The sequence below is a fragment of the Triticum urartu genome, chromosome 6, assembly GCF_003073215.2.
Source record: "Triticum urartu cultivar G1812 chromosome 6, Tu2.1, whole genome shotgun sequence".
Classification (NCBI taxonomy): domain Eukaryota; kingdom Viridiplantae; phylum Streptophyta; class Magnoliopsida; order Poales; family Poaceae; genus Triticum; species Triticum urartu.
Genome location: NC_053027.1, coordinates 549,899,433 through 549,927,121, shown reverse-complemented (window position 1 = coordinate 549,927,121; position 27,689 = coordinate 549,899,433). Strand labels below are relative to the sequence as shown.

General features: G+C 49.2%; 1 protein-coding gene and 1 long non-coding RNA gene across 2 annotated transcripts; one reads left to right on the top strand and one right to left on the bottom strand.

Moving 5' to 3' along the window:
• The first annotated feature begins 11,629 nt into the window (after window positions 1-11,629).
• On the top strand, window positions 11,630-12,223 carry LOC125516985. The gene is made up of 2 exons (XM_048682227.1): window positions 11,630-11,974; window positions 12,059-12,223. Exons 1-2 carry the CDS (start codon window positions 11,645-11,647, stop codon window positions 12,221-12,223), a joined length of 495 nt encoding a protein of 164 aa, XP_048538184.1. The 5' UTR covers window positions 11,630-11,644.
• Window positions 12,224-24,758: 12,535 nt separating this feature from the next.
• Window positions 24,759-27,255, bottom strand: LOC125512861. The gene is made up of 3 exons (XR_007285574.1): window positions 26,791-27,255; window positions 25,458-26,713; window positions 24,759-25,371 (listed from the first exon to the last, which is right to left on the bottom strand). It is a non-coding gene; the product is annotated as an uncharacterized LOC125512861 (long non-coding RNA).
• Window positions 27,256-27,689: the final 434 nt, after the last annotated feature.

Sequence of the window (27,689 nt, the reverse complement as noted above, 5' to 3'; positions counted from 1 at the left end):
AATTCAAACGATCACTCTGCTGTTAAATAGGCGGCATCTCTGATGTAGCAACAGCTCTCACAATGGCGTAGTGGCAAAGGCTTGTTTTATGGAGCGCAGGTCGCGGGTTCGAGTCTTTCCTTCTGCAGTTTTTCTTTTCTTTTTAGAATGCGAAAGTAAAAAACTAACAGAGTTGAAAAATTCTAGAGCGGCAGGAGTTGAACTCGAAATCTCTGACCAAGCGGCATCGGTAGGTGCATGTGTTCAGCCACTACGATAGGACAAAGGCTATGATCTCAAAGAGTTAAAATTATATCTATATCAAGTTTGAAATATTTGAATTCAAAATTTGATTTTAAATTTCGTCCGATTTTTTTCCGGTATTTCGTGGTTACTGTGAGAACCGTGAATTTCGGTGCCCCTCGAGAAAACAGGCTCGCTTGGGATCCAAAACCTTGGTTCAAAGTGAGATTTCACCTGTTGATGGCTACAAATATGTTGGGCCAATGTAGTCTTTCCAACACCACCAATTTCAACAATTGGCAAAACAGGAAGATCCAATGCTCTTGATTCATTACTAACATGGTTGCTTGCTGATGCATTGATTGAACTAGTTTTAGTTGCTCTCTTGCGTTTTGAAATTGTAGGTACATTGAGAAATCCCAATAGCTGCTTTAGTTCCTTGTCACGACCAAATATTTTTGTTTCATTTGGCAAGGATGTGGTCTCTGGCCTGACTAATTTGTCAAAGCATCGTGTAACTCCACGAAGCCCCATATTTTCTAGCTGACTTGAAAGATGGTTCAACCTCAATTGTACATCATTCAGTTTGTTGAAGCTGCCTTGTACGACGGTATGAAAGAAGTCAATGAAAGAAGATTGGCTTGCATTGCCCTCCACTTGTACCTTCTTCTCGTACCATCCAAATTCATCAAGAAGATCCTCGGCCTCAGCTACTGCATCCTTGAGATTAGGAAGGAGCTTGGCCACAACAGGTTCGTGGCTTCTCCACTCTGCTTTATTAATGAGGTCGTACATTGCAGGAAGGGTGTCCCTGAGGCGTTGTAGGCCACTCTCCAACTGCAACACATGGTCCTGGAGAATTTGCTCTTGTGAGCCTCTCCATCGGGAGTAAAGAGAGGGAATGGCAGATTTGGCCCATTGAAACAAAGTGACACATTCGTTGACGGCACCAACGACCCCAACAGCGGATAAGCTCATGCTGGCTGGAATAGACATCTATATCCGTTCTGCGAGCAAGCGGTCGATGCAATTAGCATTGAGGAAGTAATTGTTCTAGTCAGATTATATAACAAGCTGACTATTTGTATACAACAAACCAACTATTGTAGTGATTATTTTCTCAAATATGTTTCCATAAAAAAATCCCATGAAGTTAGTTTCGACTGATAAGTTAGAGAAATGTCATGAAATGAGAATTAGTTGATAAATTTTAAATACTTCACTACCAGAATAACTGGCGATGCCGACGGCCGAACCTATGCCGACGGGCCCCATCGGCATAGATTGGCCTATCCCGAAGGCCCAGCCCAGGCCGTCGGCATAGAAAAGCCGTCAGCGTATATCAATCTATGCCGACGGCCCCCGTCGGCAAAGCTCACCCGTCGGCGTCGATAGAAATATGCCTACGGTGGCCGTCGGCATAGAGAAGGCCGTCGGCATATCTCGTGGGCCCGGCTACCCGGACGGAGACGGCCTTTTGACGGCGTCAATCTACGCCGACGGGCTAACGGCGGCCGTCGGCATAGATGCCACGTCATCGATCCGCGTCGCCCGCCACGTCATCGATCCGCGTCGCTCGCCTGTCCGTGGGGTGGCAAATCTATGCCGACGGCCTGGCCGTCGGCATAGGTCTGGCCCATGGATGTTGCCACATCACCGATCCGCGCCCTTAGGCACGTCATCGATCCGTGGCCATGTGCACAGGTATGCCGTCGGCCTTGCCGTCGGCATATCTCTATTTTTTTATTTATTTTTATTTATTTACTTATTTTTATTTACTTTTCCCTGTTTTTTTCACAACATAAATGTGCCTTGTCTAACACAAAAAAACATACCCAGATGGTATATCAATTGCCCCCCTCACGGATGTTGCTGTCGCCGTGCCATGCCCCACAGCGACGCCGGAGATGGGGGGCACACCCCGGAGCTGCGTGCCGGGTGCCTGCGCTAGCCACCACGCTTTCACAATCGTAGGAGGGCCCAAAGCAACACCTAGCGGCATTGCTACCCCCTAGGTACACCCTCCCGTCTAACCGGGCCCTCATACATGTGGGGCGGTGTGGTGCCATGTCTGAAGAGGCGGGACGGGGGCCCTGGGGGAATAGCAATACCATCGGAGCGTCGCACCGGCCCCTCATACATGCGGGGTGGTGTGGTGCCATGTCCAAATTAGAGGCGGCACGCGTCTCTGGGTTGTGCCCCCGCTCACGGACGGCGCCGTCGCCGGCACCTGAAGGGGGGAAACGGACGCGTCGGGTCTACACGGAGGGGATCTTACTGTGGGTTTGGCCCGGATGTTGCTCTAAAGTGTTCGTATGGGCTGACCTAACACGACCGGGTGGATAGTTCCACTGGTCAAAACCCGTCCGTGCAAAGTCAAAGGGCTAGATCCCGTGGTCAAACACTACAGGGTTAGGCGGGACGGGGGCCGTGGGGGGGGGGGTGGGTAGCAATGCCACCCGAGCGTCGCACCGGGCCCTCATACATGCGGGGTGGTGTGCTGGCATGTCCGAAGAGGCGGCACGCGTCTCCGGGGTGTGCCCCCTCACACGGACGGCGTCGACGCCGGCACCTGGAGGGGGGAAACGGACGCGTCGGGTCTACACGGAGGGGATCTTACTGTGGGTTTGGCCCGGATGTTGCTCTAAAGTGTTCGTATGGGCTGACCTAACACGACCGGGTCGATAGTTCCACTGGTCAAAACCCGTCCGTGCAAAGTCAAAGGGCTAGATCCTGTGGTCAAACGCTACAGGGTTAGGCGGGACGGGGCCGTGGGGGGGGTAGCAATGCCACCCGAGCGTCGCACCGGGCCCTCATACATGCGGGGTGGTGTGCTGGCATGTCCGAAGAGGCGGCACGCGTCTCGGGGTGTGCCCCCTCACACGGACGGCGCGCGCCCCGGCACCTGGGGGGAAACGGACGCGTCGGGTCTACAGGGAGGGGATCTTAACTGTGGGTTTGGCCCGGATGTTGCTCTAAAGTGTTCGTATGGGCTGACCTAACACGACCCGGGTGGATAGTTCCACTGGTCAAAACCCGTCCGTGCAAAGTCAAAGGGCTAGATCCTGGTCAAACGCTACAGGGGCCGTGGGGGGTAGCAATGCCACCCGAGCGTCGCACCGGGCCCTCATACATGCGGGGTGGTGTGCTGGCATGTCCGAAGAGGCGGCACGCGTCTCCGGGGTGTGCCCCCGCACACGGACGGCGCAGCCACCGGCACCTGAAGGGGGAAACGGACGCGTCGGGTCTACATGGAGGGGATCTTAATGTGGGTTTGGCCCAGATGTTGCTCTAAAGTGTTCGTATGGGCTGACCTAACACGACCTGGTGGATAGTTCCACTCGTCAAAACCCGTCCGTGCAAAGTCAAAGGGCTAGATCCTGTGGTCAAACGCTACAGGGTTAGGCGGGACGGGGGCCCTGGGGGGTAGCAATGCCACCCGAGCGTCGCATCGGGCCCTCATACATGCGGGGGTGGTGTGCTGGCATGTCCGAAGAGGCGGCACGCGTCTCCGGGGTGTGCCCCCGCACACGGATGGCGCAGCCGCCGGCACCTGAAGGGGGAAACGGACGCGTCTGGTCTACACGGAGGGGATCTTACAGTGGGTTTGGCCCGGATGTTGCTCTAAAGTGTTCGTATGGGCTAAGCTAACATGACCGGGTGGATAGTTCCACTGGTCAAAACCCGTCCGTGCAAAGTCAAAGGGCTAGATCCCGTGGTCAAACGCTACAGGGTTAGGCGGGACGGGGGCCCTGGGGGGTAGCAATGCCACCCGAGCATCGCATCAGGCCCTAATACATGCGGGGTGGTGTGCTGGCATGTCCGAAGAGGCGGCACGCGTCTCCGGGGTGTGCCCCCTCACACGGACGGCGCCGTCGCCGGCACCTGAAGGGGGGAAACGGACCGTGCGCCTCTTCGGACATGCCCCCCACCCCGCATGTTTTAGGGCCGGATGCGACGCTCGGGTGGCATTGCTACCCCCCAGGGCCCCCGTCCCGCCTAACCCTGTAGCGTTTGTCCACGGGATCTAGCCCTTTGACTTTGCACGGACGGGTTTTGACCAGTGGAACTATCCACCCGGTCGTGTTAGGTCAGCCCATACGAACACTTTAGAGCAACATCCGGCCCAAACCCACAGTAAGATCCCCTCCCTGTAGACCCGACGCATCCGTTTCCCCCCTCCAGGTGCCGTCCGTGTGAGGGGGCACACCCCGGAGACGCGTGCCGCCTCTTCGGACATGCCAGCACACTATACGGCATGTATGAGGTCCCTGTGCGATGCTCCAGTGGCACTGCTACCCCCTACGGCCCCCGTAGCGCCTAACCTCCCAGGGTCCCGGTGTCACGGTCGTCGCACGGGTGACCGGGTCCCACACAGACAGTAAACTAAAAATCTAAAAATGTAATAATTGAATTGATTAAAAACTCCGGTATTCATCATTGAAAACGTACTATCACTCTGAAACCTTTAGTGCCCGGGCACCGGACCGGCTGCCCGGGCACTGAAAGTTTCAGAGTAATTGTCCGTTATCTTCATATAAGTCTAATGAATACCGGAGCTTGTAACGTATGGATTAGTGAACTATTTAAACAGGTCAAATTGCTTTCCCCTGGGCGAGGTGGGACTATTTTAAAAAAAATTGTGGTTTGCATATATGCCGACGGCCTAGCCGTCGGCATAGGCCTCCCATCTATGCCGACGGTCGGGCCGTCGGCATATGTGCACGTTATCAACTCCCCCGGCTGCTGACATGTGGGCCCAGGCCTATGCCTACGGCCATGCCGTCGGCATAGGGCCAACTTTATCCGCACCGCACCCGACCTCCTCCACTCATTTTCTCCCTCAACCGCATCAACCGCGCCCGACCCCGACCCCAATCGCCGCCACCCACCTCCTCCGCCGCCCGCCCTGAGCACGCCACCGCCCGCGCAGCCCCGCCCCGAGCACGTTCTCCGCCCCGACCCGACGCCGGCCGCCCTGCCCCGACCCCCCGCCGGCCTCCCCGCCCGCGACTCCGCGCCTCCCTGCCCCAACTCCGGCCGGCCCTCTCGAAGGTGAAAATTTTATGTATTTTTAGTGTTTTTTTAGTAATTTTGTAGCTAGTTAGATAGGTATTTAGATAGATATTTAGATAGTTAGATACCTAATTAGATAGATAGTTATATAGATAGTTAGATAGGTAGATAGTTAGATAGATAGTTAGATAGATAGTTAGATAGTTAGTATGTAGTAAGAAAATTTGGTTAGATGAGATGCTATATGTTGCATATCTTGCAAAAAAAATTGGTTCGATGGATTAATCAATGATTATGACGAATAGGTGATAATGATGATGATGAATATGTGATGACGATGATGAATATATTGTTAATGTTTTTAGTTTTTTTGCCTACATGATGCAAAAATAAATTGACCGTCATCCGATGGAATTTGCAGGCTTTGTGCCGTTGCATTTCATTAAAGTGACCGTCGTCCGACGCGTTGTTCCCTGAGCATCCCTCTGTTGTTTGACTCCTTCCCCTACAGCCGAAGGTGAGCTACAAGTCCATCTCCTCCATTTTTTGATGTCACTAGATTTCATTCTCAAGTCAACTGCCGTAACCTAGGCGTCTCCCGTCCGAAAGGGTTGCATCGATAAATATGCATTCAATTGCATATTTATCACCGCAGCTCTTTTGGATTGTCCAGCGTTTTCCACGGACAGCCCGAGGATGTGTAGATTGGGTATGTTCTCCATGTTCTACCCCGTTCCGAGACAGGATTTCGGCGGCGCCTCCCCATTGTTCTCCGGAGCACATTCTCTCGGCTATTTGCCGAGACGTGTATCTGGAGAACAGCGGGGAGGTGCTGCCGAAATTTTGTCTCGGAACGGGGTAGAATGGAGAACGTACTCAATCTACACATCCTCGGGTGGGATTAGGACCCATCTTTACCTATTAGAGATGTAGGTGGATTAAACGCGGTAGAAACTGAAAATTTGATGCCATTAATTTAAGTGAATCCTTAATTATGTTGTGTGGGTTGCAAAAAAGCAGAGGATGGTAGATAATCAGTGGATGTACAGTGGTTTTATCCGTCGGAATCGAGTAACATCAGAGTGGATCGCGAAAACCGATGTGTATTTGAAGGAGATATTCCGTCGTCCAATGAGAATTATCCCACCATGCCCCTGTGCGAGATGTGCCAGACGTCACCGTAGAAATCAGACGGACATGAGTGAGCACCTTCGCACGCACGGATATATGCCAAACTTTGACATGCCGCCGATAAACATAGCCGAGCAGGACCGTGGTAGAGAGGAGGTGATGCGACAACGCATCGATGGATATGAGGACGACGGGGTCAGGGACATGCTAGATGATGTCATTGTTGCAGAAACGGCAAATGCGACACCTTCAGAGAATGAACCGGAGGAGCCGGAGGCAACCGCAAAGGCCTTCTTGGAGGTCTTGGGCTCGTCGAAGAAACCTCTTTATGCGGGTGTGAAAATATCTCAGTTGGATGCCATCTCGCAACTGATTGCAGTGAAGGCTGAGTACGGCTGTAGCCAGAAATGCTTCGAAGCATTCCTGGGAGTATGGGCTAACAGCCTCCCTGAGTGTCATGAACTGCCGAAAAGCATGTACGATACAAAGAAAATCATGAAGGCACTCTCTATGGATTATGAGAAAATAGATGCTTGCCCGAAGAATTGCCTTTTGTTTAGGCACGAGTATGCGGATGACAAGTACTGTAGGAAGTGCGGTTCGTCTCGGTACATTGAGGTGGTCGGTGAGGATGGTGAGAAAAAGCAGCTAACCATCCCCGTTAAGGTTCTTCGGTATCTTGATTTTATAAAAAGACTGCAGCGCCTTTTCATCACGAAGGAGTCTGCCAAAATGATGAAGTGGCACAAGGAAGGTATAAGGTACAATCCAAAAAAAATCATACATCCATCGGGAGGGGAAGCATGGAAGTCATTCGATGAAGAATACCCCGAGGAAGCAGCCGAGGCTGGGAATGTCAGAATAGCCATATCAGGTGATGGGTTGAATCCATATGGTATGTCGTCCAATCCATACAGCTGCTGGCCTGTGTTTGTAATTCCGCTCAATCTTCCACCCGGTGCCCTAATGCAACGGAAGACCATGTTCTTGTCGCTCATCATTCCGGGGCCTGACTACCCGGGGAAGCAATTGGGTGTGTTTATGCAGCCGCTTGTGGATGCTTTGCACCATTCTTGGTACTTTCCGAGGTTGACATACGACCGGGATCTGCAGAGAAATTTCTTGATGAAAGTTTGGTTGCACTATTGCATGCATGACTTTCCCGGCTATGCTCTATTCTGCGGATGGTGTACAAGTGGTAAGATGCCATGCCCAGTGTGCATCCAGACTCTGCGAATGATTTGGCTGAGTAAGGGTGGCAAGTATGTAGCCTTTGACCTGCATCGACAGTTCCTCCCTCCAGACCATCCAGACAGGGAAGACAAGAAGAACTTCACGAAAGGCCGGGTTGTTCATGAAGTAACCGAGATTCCAACATTTTCGGGGGCAGATGTTCTTGCTCAGCTAAAAGCTCTCAAGCCTAAAGTCAAAGGCAAAGCCAAAGCCAAAGCCAAAGGCTTCGAGGGATATGGTGAGACGCACAACTGGACGCACATTACCCCCTTCTCGCAGCTTCCCTATTTCAAGGACCTCAAACTTCCTTACAATATTGATGTGATGCACACCGAAAAGAATGTGGCAGAGTCACTTTTCCACACGATCCTCAACATTCCTGATAAGACGAAGGATAACGTAAAAGCTAGAGCCGATCAACAGAGAATTTGTGATAGACCACGCCTGAACATGAAGCCTCCCACAGGCGGTCGAAAAAACTGGTTCAAGCCAGATGCTGACTTTGTCCTTAAACCGCCAGAAAAAAAAGAAGTACTTATCTGGCTGAAACAAATTTTGAAGTTCACCGATGGTTATGCATCGAATATAAGTAAGGGAGTCAATCTTTCAACGGGCAAAGTGACCGGCCTGAAGAGTCATGACTACCATGTATGGATTGAGCGGATAATGCCGGTGATGGTTCGAGGCTATGTCCCCGAGCATGTCTGGCGAGTGCTTGCCGAGCTTAGCCATTTCTTCCGCACGCTCTGTGCTAAAGAAGTAAGTAAAGAGGTGATTGAAAAATTGCATAAGAAGGCATCGGAGTTGATAGTCAAGCTAGAGAAGATCTTTCCGCCAGGCTTCTTTACTCCGATGACACATCTCATTCTGCACCTCGCGAACGAGGTATTGTTGGGGGGCCCTGTGCAAAATCGCTGGCAGTACGGCCCTAAGAGGCAGAACAAGCATCTCCGACGGAAATGTGGAAACAAAGCTAAGATTGAAGCTTCCATAGCTGAGGCAGTTATCCTAGAGGAGGTGTCAGACCTCAGGACATCATACTATCCAGACCACGTTCCCCATCTGCATAACAATGTGCCTCGATACAATATAGAAGAGCCCAAGTATCAACCCAGGCTCGATCTATTCAACGCGCAAGGTGGGAGGGCTGGGGCCTCGAAATCTTATAACATGCCACGACAAGAGTGGGAGGACCTCATGTTCTATATCTTGCACAACATCAAGGAAGTTGAGGAAGTGTGGATGAGGTAATACCACTACACCATTCCTTTATGTCTTCCACATCATCATGTTTCATGTTCACTTAGTCCCGGTCTAACACCGCTTATCTTTTTTTAGTGATTTCGTTCAAGAGGAATGGACGGGAGTGAATCCTCCTACTGAGGCGGAGGCACTTACTCTTCTCCGTCATGGAAACCCTGGACGTAAAAATTTTGTTGCTTGGTTCATGGAGAAAGTAATTTTCCACACTCCCCTATTAAATACCTACTTCAACATTTATTAGTTAACCGAACTAATGCACGCAACAATTTCCATTATACTTGTAGGGAAAAGATCTGAACATATATGTGGATGATGAATTGAGATGGGTTTCCATGGGTTTTGACCCTGCCGTCATGACATGTAAAAAGTATGATGTGAATGGGTATCGCTTCCATACAGAGGAGCACCAAAACAGCCGCCCCGATCCCAAAACTATAAATACTGGAGTGTACACCCCCGGTCAAAATTCAGTAGACTACTACGGAAGGGTACAAAATATATACGAGGTTAAATTCCGCCAGGGGCGTGAGACCCTAAGTCTGCCTGTGTTCAAATGCCGATGGTTCGATCCGCGGGAGGGGGTAAAACATACGCCTTCCATTGGTTTGGTCGAAGTTAAACCATCAACCGTCTATGCCGGAGCCGATCTCTTCATTGCGGCTACCCAAGCTACACAAGTATATTTTCTGCCTTACCCATGCCAGAAAGTGTATCTAAAGGGCTGGGAAGTTGTGTTCAAGGTGTCGCCACATGGTAAGCTACCAGACCCGAATGAAGACGATTACTACAACATAAACCCCATGACATACGAGGGAGTGTTCTATCAAGAGCAACCTGATGATGATGATGATGATGATGTGGTTAGAAACGATGACACTAGACCATTGGGTGATGATGATGTGGACCCAAACTTCCACGATGCACGGAATGATGGTGAGACCATCGTCAATGAAAATGACATACTTATGCTAGAAAAGTTAAACGAAGACGCTGACGACGAGGAAGAGCCTCCACCTCCGTCGGACAACGAAGATGATATGATTGATAGTGATGATGAGACGGCCCGAGAAAGAGGTTACAACAGTGATGATTCATATGGGTTCTAGCAGATGTACGTTTCAAGTATTTTTTTCTATAGTTTAGGAATATGCCTTTTTATGCATTTTTATTAATGTGTTTATTATCATGCCTTTTCCTTCATTTCATTAATTTACTAATTGCTTTTTCTCTTTTCAATGCAGGTTCGTGGAACATGGGCAAGGGGAAGGCCGACGGCGTGGGTTTCCTACGCAAGGTCGTCGGCCTGCCTAGTCGGAGTGGTCGAGCACGTAATCCTCCCCCTCAGCTACTTGACGATGACTCCTCACAGGGAGGTCGAGGGAGAGGTGCCCCTAGAGGAGGAGGGGGCGGGGGGAGAGCCTCTAGAGGACGAGGTGCTGGGGGGAGAGCCACTACAGGGGGTCGCGGCCAGAAAGAGCGCACCCTCACCGACTTAGGGGTGTTGTCTTCGAGGCCCTCCTCTAGTGAGGTACCCTCCTCTAGTGAGGCAGGCGAGGAGGAGGAGGTGGAGGAGGAGGCAGGCGAGGAGGAGGAGGAGGACGAGGAGGTTGGGGAGGGGGAGGCAGGCGAGGAGGAGGGTGGTGGCGGGGATGATGGTGGTGACGAGAAGGGGTTGACATGAAGGGGTGGCTGCGTGGCGACGCAAAGCTACCAAAGCAGGTTCCTGCTACTGAGGAGAAGAAGTGGCTCATTGAGCCCATGGGAAAAGAGTAAGTGGTTCATTATGTTGCTTGTCACATGCTTATTCTGGTTGTTATTTATTTTTCTTGTGACATGCTAATAGTCCATTCTTTTGCAGCAACTGGATATATTCTAAAGGGGTCCGTATTCCCAACGGCCTCATCACCGTCTTGCTGAAGTTATATTGGCCGGGGTTGTACTGTCCTAATCTAGTCAGGCAGCCGGACCGTCGGGTTTTGGCCACGAGCTGGGACCACTGGGAAGCGGCCCGTCACGCGGACCATGAGACCCATGCCAAGGCCGTGATCACTACTTTCTAGGTGAGTTCTCTTCAGAAGCACAAGTCCATTCTAGTTTTATGAATGATTTAACTCATGGCTTCTCCCATTCTTGTTTCATGCATGATTGTAGAAATTCTATCGAGTTCTTCCGGAGCACAGGGCTAGAGCGGACCAGATTGTGCTGCGCCAATGCAAGAAGAAGGCCCGCCAGATGCAGTACAAGGTGCGCTATGTGGCCATCTCCACATACTACCACGACTATCTTGGTGTGAAGATGACCAAGGAAGAAGCGCGGAGGATGGGCATTACCTTGGAGAGGCCCGAGTTCTTGGCGGTAAGTATAAAAGATTTTTCATTATGCTTTCATATATTATGCTTTCATTACCTTGTGGTACATTATGCTTTATGCTTTATGCTTCCATAACACCAATTTGGACACACCTACATGCCATTATGCTTTTATTATGTAGGTGTGTCCAAATTGGTGTTATGGAAAAGACGAGTCCTGGGCGGCACTGGTGGATCTTTGGTGTGATGAGGCTGGAGCCTGGGCGGCTATGAGAACCAAAAATAAGGCTAACCGAGGGACGGAGGGAGTACATGCTCAGGGAAACCGAAACCACTATCTCCACAAGGCAGTTAATGTCTGACTAACCCCATTAAACATTCTTCTTCTTCTATTTACCATCACTTTCTTATGTATGACTAACCTCTGTTTGGTGGTGCAGGAGGAGAAACTGAAGCGGCCGCTCTCACACATGCAGGCGTGGGAGATCTCCCATACGCGGAAGGACCCCAAGCCTGGCGAGCCCAAGTACTACGGCAAGAAGACCGCAGAGAGGAAGAAGGCCTACTCCGAAGCGTATCTGGAGTTACATCCTGACACACCTGACCCCATTGCGGCGCCTCTGGACGACATGGCGGTGGTGAGGATGGGGCCCAAGGAGCACGGTCGGGAGGCGGTTCTCGATGCTGTGATCACTCCTAGTATCTCCTACACACAGCTTCGTCGGATCGACCCGAGCCTGAGCCAGCGCACGAGCCAGCCAGTGACTAGTACACAGTACCTCTTTCAGGAGCAACAATCTGTAAGTATTTTCCCTCTTATCTTCATTTCTCACTTCATTTTCCGCATTTAGTAGTTTTATGAGTTCCATCATGTCATACCGTAGGCCTACATGGAGTACACACGCCAGGAGACCATGGCGTGGCATCAGAGGCTTTATGAACACCAAGTGCAGAGGGATAGCCAGATGCAGCAGGCTTTTCAGGATATGGTGGCTGGCAGGTGTCCTCATTCCCTCCAGCACAATGCCCTCCAGCACAACCAGTGCTGATGAGCTTTGAGGAGTTTGTGGCACAGACCGCTGGCCCCTCGCCGGTTAGTTCATCCCCAATCTATTCACCCAAAGCATGTCATGCCTTTCAACACAGTCATATATCCCGTGCATATGTCTTTTCAACATCCAGGGAACAGGTGGATCTACTGTTGGCGGTGGTCTTCGCAGCACTCCGGAGACACGGAGCCCGACCACTCCGATCCACGGAGGCGGAGGCGGAGGAGGCGGTCTTGGCGGTAGCTCTGCCGCTAGCAGTGACGACCTGGGCTTCGGCGGTCTTGGCGGTGACGACCTCCGTGGTGCTCGACGTCCTGGCGCTTAAGCCTTTGGGTCACATTGTGGCGGTCTTGGTGGTGATGATACTTATATGCTTGTGATGTTTCTTATTGTTGTTTGTGAGATTCTTATGCTTGGTGGTGATGATACTTATATGTTTATGCTTTGCGATGCTTCTTATGATGTGTGATGATGAATTTGTTCTGTGATGCTGCTGGGCCAGCTATTATGTGATGCATATATTTGTTGTGTGCTGTATATATTCAAATGAATTGAGCTGAAACAAAACAGAAAAAAGAAAAAAAAACAGACAGAAACTATGCCGACGGCTAGGCCGTCGGCATAGAGCTGCCGTGAGCTCCCAGTGGCTGCCACGTGGAAGGCGTATGCCGACGGCTTAGCCGTCGGCATAGTTTCAAACTAAGCTGACGGCTAAGCCGTCGGCATAGGCCTGCTCCAGGAGCTCCCAGTGGCTGCCACGTGGCAGGTCTATGCCGACGGTCTAGCCGTCGGCATAGTTTCAACCTAAGCCGACAGCTATGCCGACGGCCAGGCCGTCGGCATAGAGCTGCCACGTGGCGAGCAAGCATTGGTCAGCACTTGACGGCGGCCGCCATTAGGCGATAACGTTGCCGATGGCCGGGGCCGTCGGCATAGATGTACGGACGCCGTCGGGATAGGTCCTATGCCGACGGCCTTTCTATGCCGACGGCATTCCTGGCTACGCCGACGGATATGTTGCCGACGGCCCTATGCCGACGGGTGCCGTCGGCATAGGCCTGTCCCGACGGCCTTTCCGGGCTATGCCGATGGCCCTGGCCGTCGGCATAGGGTGCGATTCCGGTAGTGCTTCTTTGCAACTGTTAAGTGTTAACCCCTGACCAGAAATCACGTACGTAAAATATACAATGGAATATTCAAGTGAGATTCATTCACACATGAAACTCATTTTAATTATGATTTATGTAAGTGATATCTTTTCTTCAACTTTAGAGCTAAAATAGTGGGCTGTGTTCTATGTTGAACAAAACATGGGAAAATACAGAAGGTTACGGGGAACGAGGATGGAGAAATGAAGTCGTAGAAGAAAGCAAGGTTCAAGGCTCACCTCGACCCGTGCTGCTTGCCGTCGAAGAGCGATTCAGCGTCAAATGCGCAGCAGCAGGAACTAGAAAGAGGAGAGAAATCTTGGATGGGTGTGAGGGAGACGGAGCCTAACAATAACAATGTTTTGGAAAAAGCCAATTCTAGGCGGAGAAACCAACCATGGTCACGGCCGGCCTCACAACTTTGTCCGCCTGCGGCAACAATGAGGTGACATACATATATGATACTCCCTCAATTCCTAAATATAAGTATTTGTATAGATTCAACAAGTGACTACATACAGAGCAAAATGAATGAATCTACACTCTAAAATGTATCTATATACATCCGTATGTTGTTCATAGTGAAATCTCTACAAAGACTTATATTTAGGAATGGAGGGAGTAGATATCATCGTATCTTAAGTTTGTGATGCTAGCTGCTCCTTGTTGCATATCCTAGTTTTTTTCCAAGATGGACACGGTCACTAAGACAAATGAATTGAATACACAGCAAGCTGAGTACTGACAAACTGTTTTCTTTAGTTACTGAAACCTCATAGGTGCTACAAGAGTGGTTCATGGATAGAACACCAGTAAGAGTGGCAAAAGAAGTAGAGGATGCCACTCCAGTAGCAACAGAAATGGGCAAAAACGCCAAGCTCGATTCCTTTCGATGATCGAGGCCAAGGGGATCGAATGCTTAGCAAGGTGAAACGAAGGCCACCGATTTGGCTGCACCCAAGAACACAGATGACCAATCCACGCGGCGAGATGCATATGCTGCAGAAGCCTAGACACCAGTATTTGTTTGGCTACAAGAATTCTTCAGACGTCCAGGACACACCTCAAAGCCACTGCATTATTGGAGGTCATCACATACAGGCTTTCATTCATTTAGTTAAATCTACGACGGAGTTTGCACTTCCAACAGTGTCTTGCTATTAAGTGTGAAGATAACTAACTGATAACATCGCTAGTTAGTGGGATCCTCGGCAAGTTCCCGGTGCCATCAGAACCAGCTGTTACAAGTGTTAGATGTGTATAGCCCTTTTCGGTTTATCCCCATTGTATAAGGGGTCTCTTGCACTTTATCCTACACATGTATATGTACTGGCCTTTGGCCCTCCTGTCAATATAGTTGCTGATTATCCAACATGGTATCAGATGTCAGGCTAGCCCCTTCCTCCTGCACGACGCAACTCCGTGCCCCTCGTTCCTAGCATGCTCGTCTTCGGCCGTCCGGCCGTTGTCTCTCCAGCCCCACTTTGCTGCTCCTCCAGCTGGGTGCTGTGCCGTCCGGCCGCTGTCTTGCCCGGTCGATTCGTTCGGCAGCCGCCTGGCTTGGCTGCTGCTCCGTCCGGCGCCATCTCGTCCAGTCGCTCCGACCGGCTGCTGTGGCCGCTGCCGCGTCTGGCCAGCCCCGTCCGGCTGCCGTCGCGCTCGGCCAGCCTAGTTCTGCGGCCGCTGTCCCGCTCGGCGCTGGTCGCCCTGTCCAGCCGCGGGCGCTGTCCCGCTGAAGCTGCAGGTGCTGTGCCGTTCGAGGCACTCGATCTGGTTTGGATCGATCCAGATCGATCCTCCGCCTCTGCCTAGCGCCAAATCGATCCTCCGCCTCTGCCTAGCGTTGTCTCGAGCGCTCCTGCCCACCCCTCTCGATCCAGATCGAGTCTGCATCCGTTGACAAAAAAAGAGAGAAAGAAAAGACAACACTCGCTATGTCTTCTTCGGGCTATGTCGCTGTTCCTAGGTGTTCGGTGATCTTCGATGGCACCAACTATGCTGAGTTTGTGGGCTTTATGCGCATCCATATGCGTGGTCTTCTTCTGTGGGGTGTTCTCTCTGGTGAGGTTCCTTGTCCGCCATGCCCTGTTGCGCCAGTGGCCCCCATCCCACCGGTGCCACCGGTACTTGCTGCTAATGCTTCTCAGGCTGACCGGGATGTAGCCAAGGCTCTCGATGATGATGCCGTTGATGCTTATGACCGGCAGGTATCAGCTTATTCCGATGCTCTTTCTATGTACCGCGATGATCTGTCTGCTTACACTCAGTGGTGCAATGATGATGCTCGTGCTTCTGCTGTTCTCACTGCGAGTGTCCTCCCTCAGTTTGCTTCGGAGTTCATGGGCCTTGGCACAGTTGCAGCGATGTGGTCTTATCTCTGTCAGCGCTATCAGCCATCCGATGATGCTCTCTACCTATCTGTGGTGCGTCAGGAGCACGCACTTCAGCAAGGTGATTCCTCTGTTGATGAGTTCTATTCACAGTGCTCTGCCATCTGGCGTCAGCTTGACTCTCTTCGGACGGTTGTTTGCGGAACTTGCCGTTGCTGTCAAACTACACGGTCCGATTTGGAGTTTCAGAGGGTTCATGAGTTCTTATCTCGTCTCCGCTCTGAGTTCGAGCCTCGACGTGCTCACCTGCTTGCTCGCGGTAGTGTTCCTATCTCGGAGGTACTTGGTGAGCTTCGTGCTGAGGAGACCCGCCTTCGCTCTGCTGGGTTACTTGTGGTTCATTCCGTCTTGGCTGCCCGAGCTCCTGTGTCATCTGCTCGCCTCACTGCTCCACCGCTCCTGCCTACTCCTTCAGGGGGGCGGTGAGTCACCCTTCTTATGCTGAGAAGGGTACGTCGCGCCGAGACACCTTCTGTGGTTACTACTCCCGGTCAAGACACCTAGAGTCTGACTGTCGCCAGAAGAAGCCAGACCAGAGGCGTTCCTCTTCCAGTGGGACTCCAGCGTCTTCCTCGACTCCGTCACTCACTGACCAGGATATTGTACGCCTCAAGCGTCTACTTGCTTCCTCTGGCTCCTCGGCGACTGGTTCCGCTGCTGCTGTGACTGCATCTACCTCCCCATCACCGCAGGCATCTACACAGTCAGGTACATCTTCGTGGGTTCTGGATTCTGGAGCTTCTTTTCATATGTCTTCTGATTCTTCCGTCTTGTCTTCTCTCCAACCTCTTGATTCGCCTGTTAATATTCTTACCGCCGATGGCACACCTCTTTCTGTTACTAGTCGTGGTATTCTTTCCACTCCATCCTTTTCTGTTCCTAGTGTTTCACATGTTCCTCGCCTTACCATGAATCTTTTTTCCGCTGCCCAACTTACTGGTTCTGGTTGTCGTGTCATTCTTGATACCGACTCTTGCTCCATTCAGGACCGTCGCACCAAGGCTTTGGTTGGTGTTGGCCCTCGGCGCCGTGAGTCAGAGGGCCTTTGGGAGGTTGACTGGCTATGTGTTCCTTCCGCTGCCACCACTTCTGCCAGCTCTCATGCTCTTGCTGCCTCTTCGTCTGCGTCCTTCCAGCAGTGGCATCATCGTCTTGGTCACATATGTGGCTCTCGCTTGTCATCATTAGTGCGTCAGGGCCTCTTAGGGTCTGTATCCGGAGATATTTCTTTACATTGTAATGGTTGTAGACTTGGCAAACAGACTCAGTTACCTTATCCTACCAGTGAGTCGGTATCTCAGCGCCCTTTTGACTTAGTTTATTCTGATGTCTGGGGTCCCGCTCCCTTTGATTCGAAAGGTGGTCATCGCTACTATGTCTTGTTTATTGATGATTTCTCTCGCTACACTTGGCTCTACTTTATGAAATCTCGTAGCGAGGTTCTCTCTATATACAAACGTTTTGCTGCCATGGTTCATACCCAGTTTTCCACGCCTATCCGTACTTTTCGTGCTGACTCCGCTGGAGAGTATATCTCCCAGCTGTTGCGTGGTTTTCTCGCGGAACAGGGCACTCTTGCCCAGTTCTCCTGTCCTGGTGCTCATGCTTAGAATGGCGTTGCCGAACGCAAGCATCGCCATCTGCTTGAGACAACTCGTGCGATGATAATTGCTGCTTCTCTTCCACCCCACTTTTGGGTTGAGGCTGTTTCTGCATCCACCTATCTCATCAACATCTAGCCCTCGACTGCTCTGCAGGGTGGTATTCCTATGGAGTGTCTCACTGGTCGCTCTCCTGACTACTCATTTCTCCGTATGTTTGGATGTGTGTGCTATGTCCTTCTTGCCCCGCGAGAACGTACCAAACTGACTGCTCGGTCGGTTGAGTGTGTTTTTCTTGGCTACAGTGATGAGCACAAGGGCTATCGTTGTTGGGATCCTGTTGGCCGTCGCTTGCGCATCTCACGTGATGTGACTTTTGACGAGTCTCGTTCTTACTACCCACGCTCTTCTTCTTCGAGCTTCTCTGTGGATGACATTTCTTTTCTTCTCCTTCCCGATACACCCTGCTATGTGCCACCTGTTTCACCTCTCCCTTCGGCACCTCTCATTCACTCTCATTCACCGCCGACACCATCTTCTCCATCGTCCTCCTCCACCTCTTCCCCATCCTCTCCAGTCCGTCGCCCTCTCTCACCTTTTCCTCTCCACTATACTCGCCGCCCTCGTACTGAGGATGTTTCTTCTGATGCACCTTCCCCCTCTGGTGCACCTCCACTCACCCCTCCCCCGGTTCACAACCTTCGTATTCGGCCTCGCCCCCCGCCTGATCGCTACTCCCCTGATCGGTACGGTCTCTCTGTTATTGCTGAGCCCACTTCCTATCGGACTGCCATGACTCAGCCTGAATGGCAGCTTGCGATGGCCGAAGAGCTTGCTGCTCTTGAGCGCTCGGGCACATGGGATCTAGTTCCCCTTCCTTCCGGTGTCCGTCCCATCACCTGCAAGTGGGTCTACAAGATTAAGACTCGCTCCGATGGTTCTCTTGAGCGCTACAAAGCTCGTCTTGTGGCCCGTGGTTTTCAGCAGGAGCAGGGGCGCGATTATGATGAGACATTCGCTCATGTGGTCCACATGACCACTGTCTGCACTCTTCTTGCTGTGGCTTCTGTTCGTCAGTGGTCTATCTCTCAACTTGATGTTCAGAACGCCTTCCTCAATGGCGAGTTGCGTGAGGAGGTTTATATGCAGCCACCACCGGGGTACTATGCTCCTGATGGTATGGCCTGTAGACTTCGCCGCTCCCTATATGGTCTCAAACAGGCCCCTCGCGCCTGGTTTGAGCGCTTCGCCTCTGTGGTGACTGCCGCTGGTTTCTTGCCCAGTGATCATGATCCCACGTTGTTTGTTCACACGTCTCCTCGTGGTCGGACTCTTCTCCTTCTCTATGTTGATGACATGATCATCACTGGTGACGACTCTGATTACATTGCCTTTGTTAAGGCTCGCCTTCGCGACCAGTTTCTCATGACTGATCTTGGTCCACTTCGCTATTTTCTTGGGATTGAGATATCCTCGACCTCTGATGGCTTCTACATCTCCCAAGAAAAATACATTCAGGATCTTCTTGCTCGCGCTGCTCTCGGTGATGAGCGCACAGTTGTGACTCCCATGGAGCTCAACGTTCAGCTTCGTGCCTCTGATGGTGACCCTCTCCCTAATCTCACTCGCTATCGTCACCTTGTTGGCAGTCTTGTCTATCTTGCTGTTACGCGTCCTGACATCTCCTATCCTGTCCACATTCTGAGTCAGTTCGTTTCAGCCCCCACCTCTGTCCACTATAGTCATCTCCACAATTTCTCAGCGCCTTTTCTTTCCCCGCTCCAGCTCTCTTGAGCTCCAGGCCTACTCTGATGCTACCTGGGCTAGTGATCCCTCTGATCGACGCTCGCTGTCTGCTTATTGTGTCTTCCTTGGTGGCTCTCTTATTGCCTGGAAGACAAAGAAACAGACTGCAGTTTCTCGCTCGAGTACAGAGGCTGAGTTGCGAGCCATGGCTATGCTGACGGCTGAGGTGATCTGGTTACGGTGGCTACTTGAGGATTTCGGTGTGTCTGCTACCACCTTGACTGCCTTATTGTCAGATAGTACTGGTGCTATCAGCATTGCGCGTGACCCGGTGAAGCATGAGCTCACCAAGCACATCGGTGTGGATGCCCACTTTGTGTGTGCTGCTGTGTAGGATCAGACTCTCGCTCTTCACTATGTGCCCTCTGAGTTACAATTGGCGGACTTCTTCTCGAAGGCTCAGACGCGATCGCAGCATAGTTTTCTTCTCTCCAAACTCAGTGTTGTCGATCCACCATGAGTTTGAGGGGGGGGGGGTTAGATGTGTATAGTCTTTTTCGGTTTATCCCCATTGTATAAGGGGTGTCTTGCACTTTACCCTACACATGTATATGTACTGACCTTTGGCCCTCCTGTCAATACAGTTCCTGATTATCCAACAACAAGTACAATAGTTTTTTTTCGAAAAGACAAGTACAGTAGTTGTATCTCCTGAAGATTGCGCTGATAGACTGTCGATCGTGTGGGCTGGTGGCTGATTCGTTCTGCTACCTGCAGTTCTTCCCACATCCTGCTAGCCAACACGGTAGTTGGTCCTGAATTGCTAGTGCATACATGATACAATGATACATAATTTAATTCAGGATGAACGGTGTCAGGTGTTACTAGCAATTCAGGTGATACATAGTGTAATTCAGGAGTACATAATACCATTGCTCTTTGTTCTGCTGGTGTCAGGTGGTACAAATGAAGTCCTTTTAGCAAACTCTGTTGGGAAATAAGTGACGTGGTTTTAGTTCAAATTAAAACCTCGTCACTGTATTTCCGAACAGAGGCCGTAGTATAACTGAAGTGAAATGTTACCTGTTCTGCTTCAAGGCTGTGGCCTCATGAGTTCCATCATCACAATCTTGACCCAGAAACTGAGAACCAAGGAGCAACAAATGCCTCGGGTCGCCATCAGTCAGTACTGCCGGGTGATCCGCCCGCCCTCCCATATCATTAGTAGAAAAAGGGTCAAATGTGAAGCACATTAGTGTCGGTTTGAATTTGAGCCGGCACTAACGTGACCATTAGTGCCGGTTCCAACGGCTAGGCGGGCGGGCATCATTAGTACCGGTTCGTGGGCAACCTTTAGTACCGGTTCATGCCAAGAACCGGTACTAATGAGGTTGTGTCAGGCTATGGTTAGGCCGGGGCCCCCACAAAGACCTTTAGTACCGGTTCATGCCATGAACCGGTACTAGAGTTTCTTAGTAAACTAATTTTTAGTCCCACCTCGCCAAGAGAGAGGCAGTATGAGCGGTTTATAAGCCGTGAGTGCACAGACAATGACGAAGAGTTACCATGCTCACCTGCATGTTGATTACCTTCAAGCCTTGCGGAATAGCATAGATTGCACTGAGCTATGTGCAGTGCAGTCTACACTATTCCGAAAGGCTTGAAGCAAATTAACCAGCATTGCACCTCTTTTTTATTTTTAATAACTTATTTGAACTTCGGACTTCTTTTGTGTTCAGTATGCAGCATTTAAAGCGACGTCATCAATTTCCAACATGTTCTGACATCATTTGTTGTTTTTCGGTCATTTACCTAATTGTTTAGAGAGCTAAATGACCGTGAAATTGAAAATCACTACAAAATAAATCCTGAAAATGTTGAAACTTGGCATGGTATCATCATATCACCCGCATAGCATGCGCGAAAGAGTAGAGAGGGTCACGGCAAAAACTGGACGCACTTCGTGTACAAACTGGACAAACTCTTTCGGAGTATCAGGGTTTCGGACGAGAACTCATCTGTTACACGGCCACTTCAATGTTTTTTAAACTTATTTGGACTCCGCACTTCTTTTGTGTTCAGTATGCAGCATTCAAAGCAACGTCATCAATTTCCAACATGTTCTGACATCATTTGTTGTTTTTCGGTCATTTACCTAATTGTTTAGAGAGCTAAATGACCGTGAAATTGAAAATCACTACAAAATAAATCCTGAAAATGTTGAAACTTGGCATGGTATCATCATATCACCCGCATAGCATGCGCGAAAGAGTAGAGAGGGTCACGGCAAAAACTGGATGCACTTCGTGTACAAACTGGACAAACTCTTTCGAAGTATCAGGGTTTCGGACGAGAACTCATCTGTTACACGGCCACTTCAATGTTTTTTAAACTTATTTGGACTCCGCACTTCTTTTGTGTTCAGTATGCAGCATTCAAAGCAACGTCATCAATTTCCAACATGTTCTGACATCATTTGTTGTTTTTCGGTCATTTACCTAATTGTTTAGAGAGCTAAATGACCGTGAAATTGAAAATCACTACAAAATGAATTCTGAAAATGTTGAAACTTGGCATGGTATCATCATTTCACCCGCATAGCATGTGTGAAAGAGTAGAGAGGGTCACGGCAAAAACTAGACGCATTTCGTGTACAAACTGGAAATAGAAGAAAATAAATAGAAGAAAAGAAATAATGCAGAAAAGAAAAAAATTATACAAAAAAATTACTTAAAAATAAATAGAAGAAAATAAATAATGCAGAAAATGAAAAAACTATATAAAAAATTACTCAAAAATAAATAGAAGAAAATAAATAATGCAGAAAAGAGAAAACTATATAAAAAATTTGTTGGCGCCCTGCCCAGTGGGCCTGCCAGACCTAGGGTGTGCAAATGCAGGCCCAGAAGGGCCAGCAGGCTCACAGGGCAGGGCGCCCTAGTTAATTAGCCCAGAAGCCTACTATATAGAGAAGCTCGAAGGAGCAGCCGCGGATGGGTTTATAAACCAGTGCGGCTGCCCTTCGCTCGGCAAGGTGGGACTAAACATTGTGCACCGCCGGTGGCAGCGCACAACCATTAGTACCGGTTGGTGGCTTCAACCGGTACTAAAGGGGAGGTCTTTAGTACCGGTTCATGGCACGAACCGGTACTAAAGGGGCCGTTTCCCGCCCATTGGCCTGGTATCATCATTTCACCCGCATAGCATGTGCGAAAGAGTAGAGAGGGTCACGGCAAAAACTGGATGCACTTCGTGTACAAACTGGAAATAGAAGAAAATAAATAAAAGAAAAGAAATAATGCAGAAAATAAAAAAACTATACAAAAAAATTACTCAAAAATAAATAGAAGAAAATAAATAATGCAGAAAAGAAAAAAACTATATAAAAACTACTCAAAAATAAATAGAAGAAAATAAATAATGCAGAAAAGAAAAAACTATATAAAAAATTTGTTGGCGCACTGCCAAGTGGGCCTGCCAAATCTAGGGTGTGCAAATGCAGGCCCAGAAGGGCCAGCAGGCTCACAGGGCAGCGCGCCCTAGTTAATTAGGCCCAGAAGCCTGCTATATAGAGAAGCTCGAAGGAGCAGCCGCGGCTGGGTTTATAAACCAGTTCGGCTGCCCTTCGCTCGGCGAGGTGGGACTAAACATTATCAAAGTGGGGTTCAAACGGCGCAATGAGAATTTCTACTCAAAAATTAAGATGACATATTGACATGCAAGTTCAATTTAAAGGTTAACTTCAATGCCAACCATAAATCGACTGGAAGTGCATCTACGCATGGATGTTATGGAGCTTTCAGGTAGTAACAATAAAGTGCAGAGATAATAGTGTACCTCTAAATGTAAGACCATCCAAGTAACAATATTTTTGTTCTCAGTACAAATGCAGTTGATGTTGCCAAAATAATTCATCTTCTTGGTCCATAAAAGAAGAGAAACTTAACACCAAAACATCTTATCATAAGTGATCCAAGTTGTTTTCTTGCGAGAGTGGGAATTCTTGGAATATCCTTTAACCAAATAGTACGAAATGGACATCACTTTATTCAGGGGGTTTGTTCGATGGAATTTACCTTTTGACATAGCAGGAGCAGAAATCTGTGAGGATGAATGTCTCCATGATTTGTGACAGGAGAACTATAGCCCGCCAGCATGAAGCCAACATACAGCCACGAGTAAGCAAAACCTACAGAAGACATTTTAGTAGTTTAACGATCAACGCTTCCACAAAAAAGTCTATGACATCACAGCTTTTTTATTCTTATAAAATAAAAGTACCAGGAACACCTGCGTTTTATAGGGCAAACTAATGGCAGAGGTAAAAACAAATCCCCACGGATCAACACAACAGCCCGCTAGGAACAAAAGAGCACGGAGCAGGCGCACACATAAAAAAATAGGAGTGCAGTCCATCATATATAGACTTGGTTTTTGTCTTGAACAACTCAAGCAGCTTCCAAGTGGACATATGTACACCTGTATTTGGAATTTAGAATTCCTTGAGATGCCATTATGAGCAAGTATCAGTTTTGATCCATAAAACACATGGTCTCTCTTTTTCTAATCATTATACATCCTATAACATCATTAAATGTTATCAATCTATATCTATAAAAGATGCAAAATATCAATCAAATTACGATCTCAAATTTGGAATGAAAGTGAAATCGAGTCATGATATCTCGCTGAATTCGATATTGCATATATTGTCCAACTTGAGTTCAAGTAGTCACCAGCAAGACCCTGCTAACTAACCTCGTACAAAACCTTTATGTTTAGATCTAAATTGGCGAACTTGCACGGGAATTGGAATTAATTTTTAGCATAGAGGGAAAGGGGAGAGGAGCACTCACCTGCCATGTTGTATGACCTTCATCGACCCAACAGCATTCCAAGCCAAGATATGCCCTCAGTGTTCTAAAAATCTGCAGAACTTCCTGTAAAAAACATTAAGTGTATCCTACATACAGAACAGGAGCAAGATCGATGCATGCCTGTAAAATCAAGAACCACTAAATCTGATTCATACACAAAAGAACATGGGAGAGCTTATGATATCCTGCTAGGCTACAGCCAGCACCACCCCTCCACCACGACCTCCTCGTCAGTCCCGTTGCCAGTAGCCACATTAACGTGAGGAGACGAGGGGGTGCAGACCGGCGAATATAAACGATGCATGTAATAGTTGAGATATAGAAAAATAAAGAGAATCACTCAAACTGGGAGGGCCAGGATCTTGTTCTGTAGGCGATAATGGAATCGTGAAATAAAGCCCGGGGGGACCCTATTTCATCATAATGGATCCGTGAAATCTGTGGACAAGAAAAGAGATTCACCACGGGTGACTTTCATGTTAACTGAAACTACATAGAAACTGGTAAGCTTTATAAAAGATGCAAGCCTTAGTATTCGTTCAAGATCATAATAAGAAATTGTAATTTAAGGTAAAGACGTCTCAGCAAGTTCATGAGTTGGCCTCACCTCGGAGCATCCCAACAGAAGCCAACCCACAGCCAGGCGCATCAGCACGATCAAATGCGTGTACGACGGTGGATGCCTCATACACGGTTGTCTGATAACCGATGGACAAAGGAGAAGGAGAGCCTCATCAGTAGCATCATGGTGGATTTCACAGCTTGTGGATTTCACAGCTTGTGCTCCGCCCAACGAACATGGACGCCGCCGGCGGCGGCCCGGTGGAGCTCGAACCCGAGAGACTCTGCTGCTTGCTGGGAGGGGTCAGGGAGGGTCGGAGCACAGGAGCATTGACGTGAAGAGAGAGTATACAACTCAAGTGTGCAATCAAGCAGTATTCAACTCAAAGTTTAGCCAACAAATTCCCTGTACCAAGCGATACGGTTTCTCAGGCTCAGACTTGCTTTCCCCAGCGTGTGTGGCGGTTGAGACATCAAACTTTTTAGAGGAAGGCCATCGTCACTGCGAGAAGACGGAGCTAGTCGTGCCTCCTTTTGGCTTCTCTGGCCAGTGGCGCCATAATACGACCAAGAGTGTTATACCCAGCAGGAGCAGTCATCTCGTCCTCCAAAAACAAAGCCAATATTTATATACAAATTACAGAGATACAAAACCAAGTTTGGAGTAACTTTTATAACACATGCACGAACGATGAACAAAAAATAAAATAACCTGCTGCAGTAGAAGTAGAACGTTGTTGTCACCGTGAAATGTAGACTGGACATCACATTCAGCTTTGAAAACTCAGTCTTCAAACCTTGGCCACCACAGGCCTCACGAAACTACTGATAAAAGTGAAAGAAAATCCAGTGAGAACCACCGATCCGTGTAGAAAAAGATATACTCAATTATTTTAACATTTTCACAATACCTGAATTGTGGTCATATTCTGCCAGGTTAGTGTAGCTTTCAGAGCACTCGAGTAAACGTGTATCGCCTAACTAATTTAAGGTGTTCTCTTCACGTCCATATTTTCCTGAATGCATAAAGGTTATATAATTAATGTTCTGGCTGAAATTGAACTTCTCCTATTGAGTTCACCTACATTTTTTTTTTGAGAAAGTTCTTTCCATTTTTCTCTCCTCTCTAAACTTTTTGATATATTATGCTGCAAATTTCTTGATTATTCTTTGCTGCAAAATGTCAGGCTCACTTAGTTGTAACAGGATTTGGGAAAAAACTGCTTATAGTGGTATTTAATCAATCTGCTTTGTTTCTTCTATGGATTTATAGCATGAAGAATCAATATGAGAAAATAGATATAACTAAATCCCATGATTTCTTCGGCAAATGAATGTTTACAAACTGCAATTCACATGTATAGGACATCATCAGACAATGTTATACTTACAGTTCTAATACCTAGTACATAGATCACGCCAAGGATCTGACAAATATTACTGGAGAAGGGCAGAAGGTGGTCATGAAAATCCAGCGTGATTGCTCAAGCAGTTCGTATCTATACACAATTTAATTTATATATGTGCTAGGAGGATCGATGCACCAGCGTGATTGCTGAAGCAACAACAATGCAGTAGGCTAGGTAAGAAATGGTGTGATGTGCTTCCTGAATTTTCCTTACCGATCGGAGAGGCTCTGCTCTGTGCTGCTACAACTATGATTACACAGTACTGTAATCTGAATTCCCCTGCATTAATATGACCAAAACCAAATATTGTACAATAGCCAACTAAATACAGTTGTTTTCATTCAAATGCAGGTCCATTGATCGACGACAGGGAAGTTGTGCGAACCTGAAGAAAATGTGTCTGCCCGTGGTCGGATTGCCGGAAAGTTGTGGAGTTTGGTGCGTCCGTCCGGAGCAGGGGACGTCCAGGCCGGGACGTGGAGCAAGGGACGGGCAGGCCGGCATGTCAGTGTCCCGGCGTGGAGGGCGGTCTCGTTTGGCCCGCATGGAACATGCATGGAGTTCGACCCAGCTGGCCGCCCGCAGCTGACAGTGGGCTAGGCAGACCGGCGGCGCGCGACGGTTGGTGACGTCGGCAGCCTACGGGACTCACCGACTGTGTGAGTGGCCATGGCGAGGACCTCAATCAGTCGTCTGGCAAGCCCGTCGAGCTTGGGGATGTGGGGATTCCTCCGGCCAGGGAGGGGAGAGGAGCGGCTCTAAAAATTGTATGGAAAATATACCATTAATGCAAACTTCTTAGCACAAGAGTACGTGAATAAGGTTGGCATACTACCTCAAAAGATAATCTTCCCAGTCATTCTACCTGTTCATAAAGAAATTACTTGTGAATATAATTAGATCATCATACGTTTTATGCTGCTTTAGTTCCAAAAACTCACATGAATCTACTTGATGCCTTTCTTTGAAATAAGAAGAATGTGGCTCCTTATTTTTGTCATCAATTCCTCTGCTGTTCTTGCTATTCTCATTGATATACAACAAGAACATACATAATGCAAACCCCTTTTGCAGGGACATGAAAAGGCTGATAGTAGTTCTATAGTGGCATATATCAAATAGCTTTACTGGCACAACCGTACATGCCCTAAATACAGCAGAATTCTTTCAGTCTTGAGCACATGACGAAAAAACAAACTTGCGATGGGGCTTGTGGAGTTGTGGTGGAGGTTGTTAATTACCTGATGCAGTGGCCACACGCGCGCTAGTTGAGGGCTCACGGTGCACGCCGCACAGCGACCTGGACCTCGAGGGCCTTGGCTCTGTCAGGAGGAGGTCCCGAGTTCCTGCTGAGGACAGCCTGACGGGGGAGACGCACGGCCGCTCGTGCTGCCCGCAACGCGACCACGCCCTGCCCTAGGGTTCCGCGACGGCGGCAGCGTCGTCCACAACCACACCCTCCCTGAGTCCTGCCCTGAACTGGGGTTCCGAGATGGCGGCGGTGGCGGAGGTCTTTGAGGTTGGAGAGGGGCAAGATGTAGGACGGCGGATGCTGGAGCGATGGCGGCGGCGGCGTCATCCCACAATCATGACCTAGGAAAAGGATTGAGGAGGGATTGGATCGAGAGAGCAGTTGGATTGGCGGCGGCGTCTTCCCTGTGAGGTCCGCGGAGGCGAGATCGCCCCTCCCCTGTCAGGTCCGCGGCGACGAGATCGCGTCTTCCCTGTGAGGTC

What these genes read in the sequence shown, in the direction of transcription:
- LOC125516985 (XM_048682227.1), top strand. Translation starts at nt 11,645, where the DNA reads ATGCAGGCGTGGGAGATCTCCCATACGCGGAAGGACCCCAAGCCTGGC. An exon ending in TCTTTCAGGAGCAACAATCT is followed by an intron (nt 11,975 to 12,058) that starts GTAAGTATTTTC and finishes GTCATACCGTAG; the next exon opens with GCCTACATGGAGTACACACG.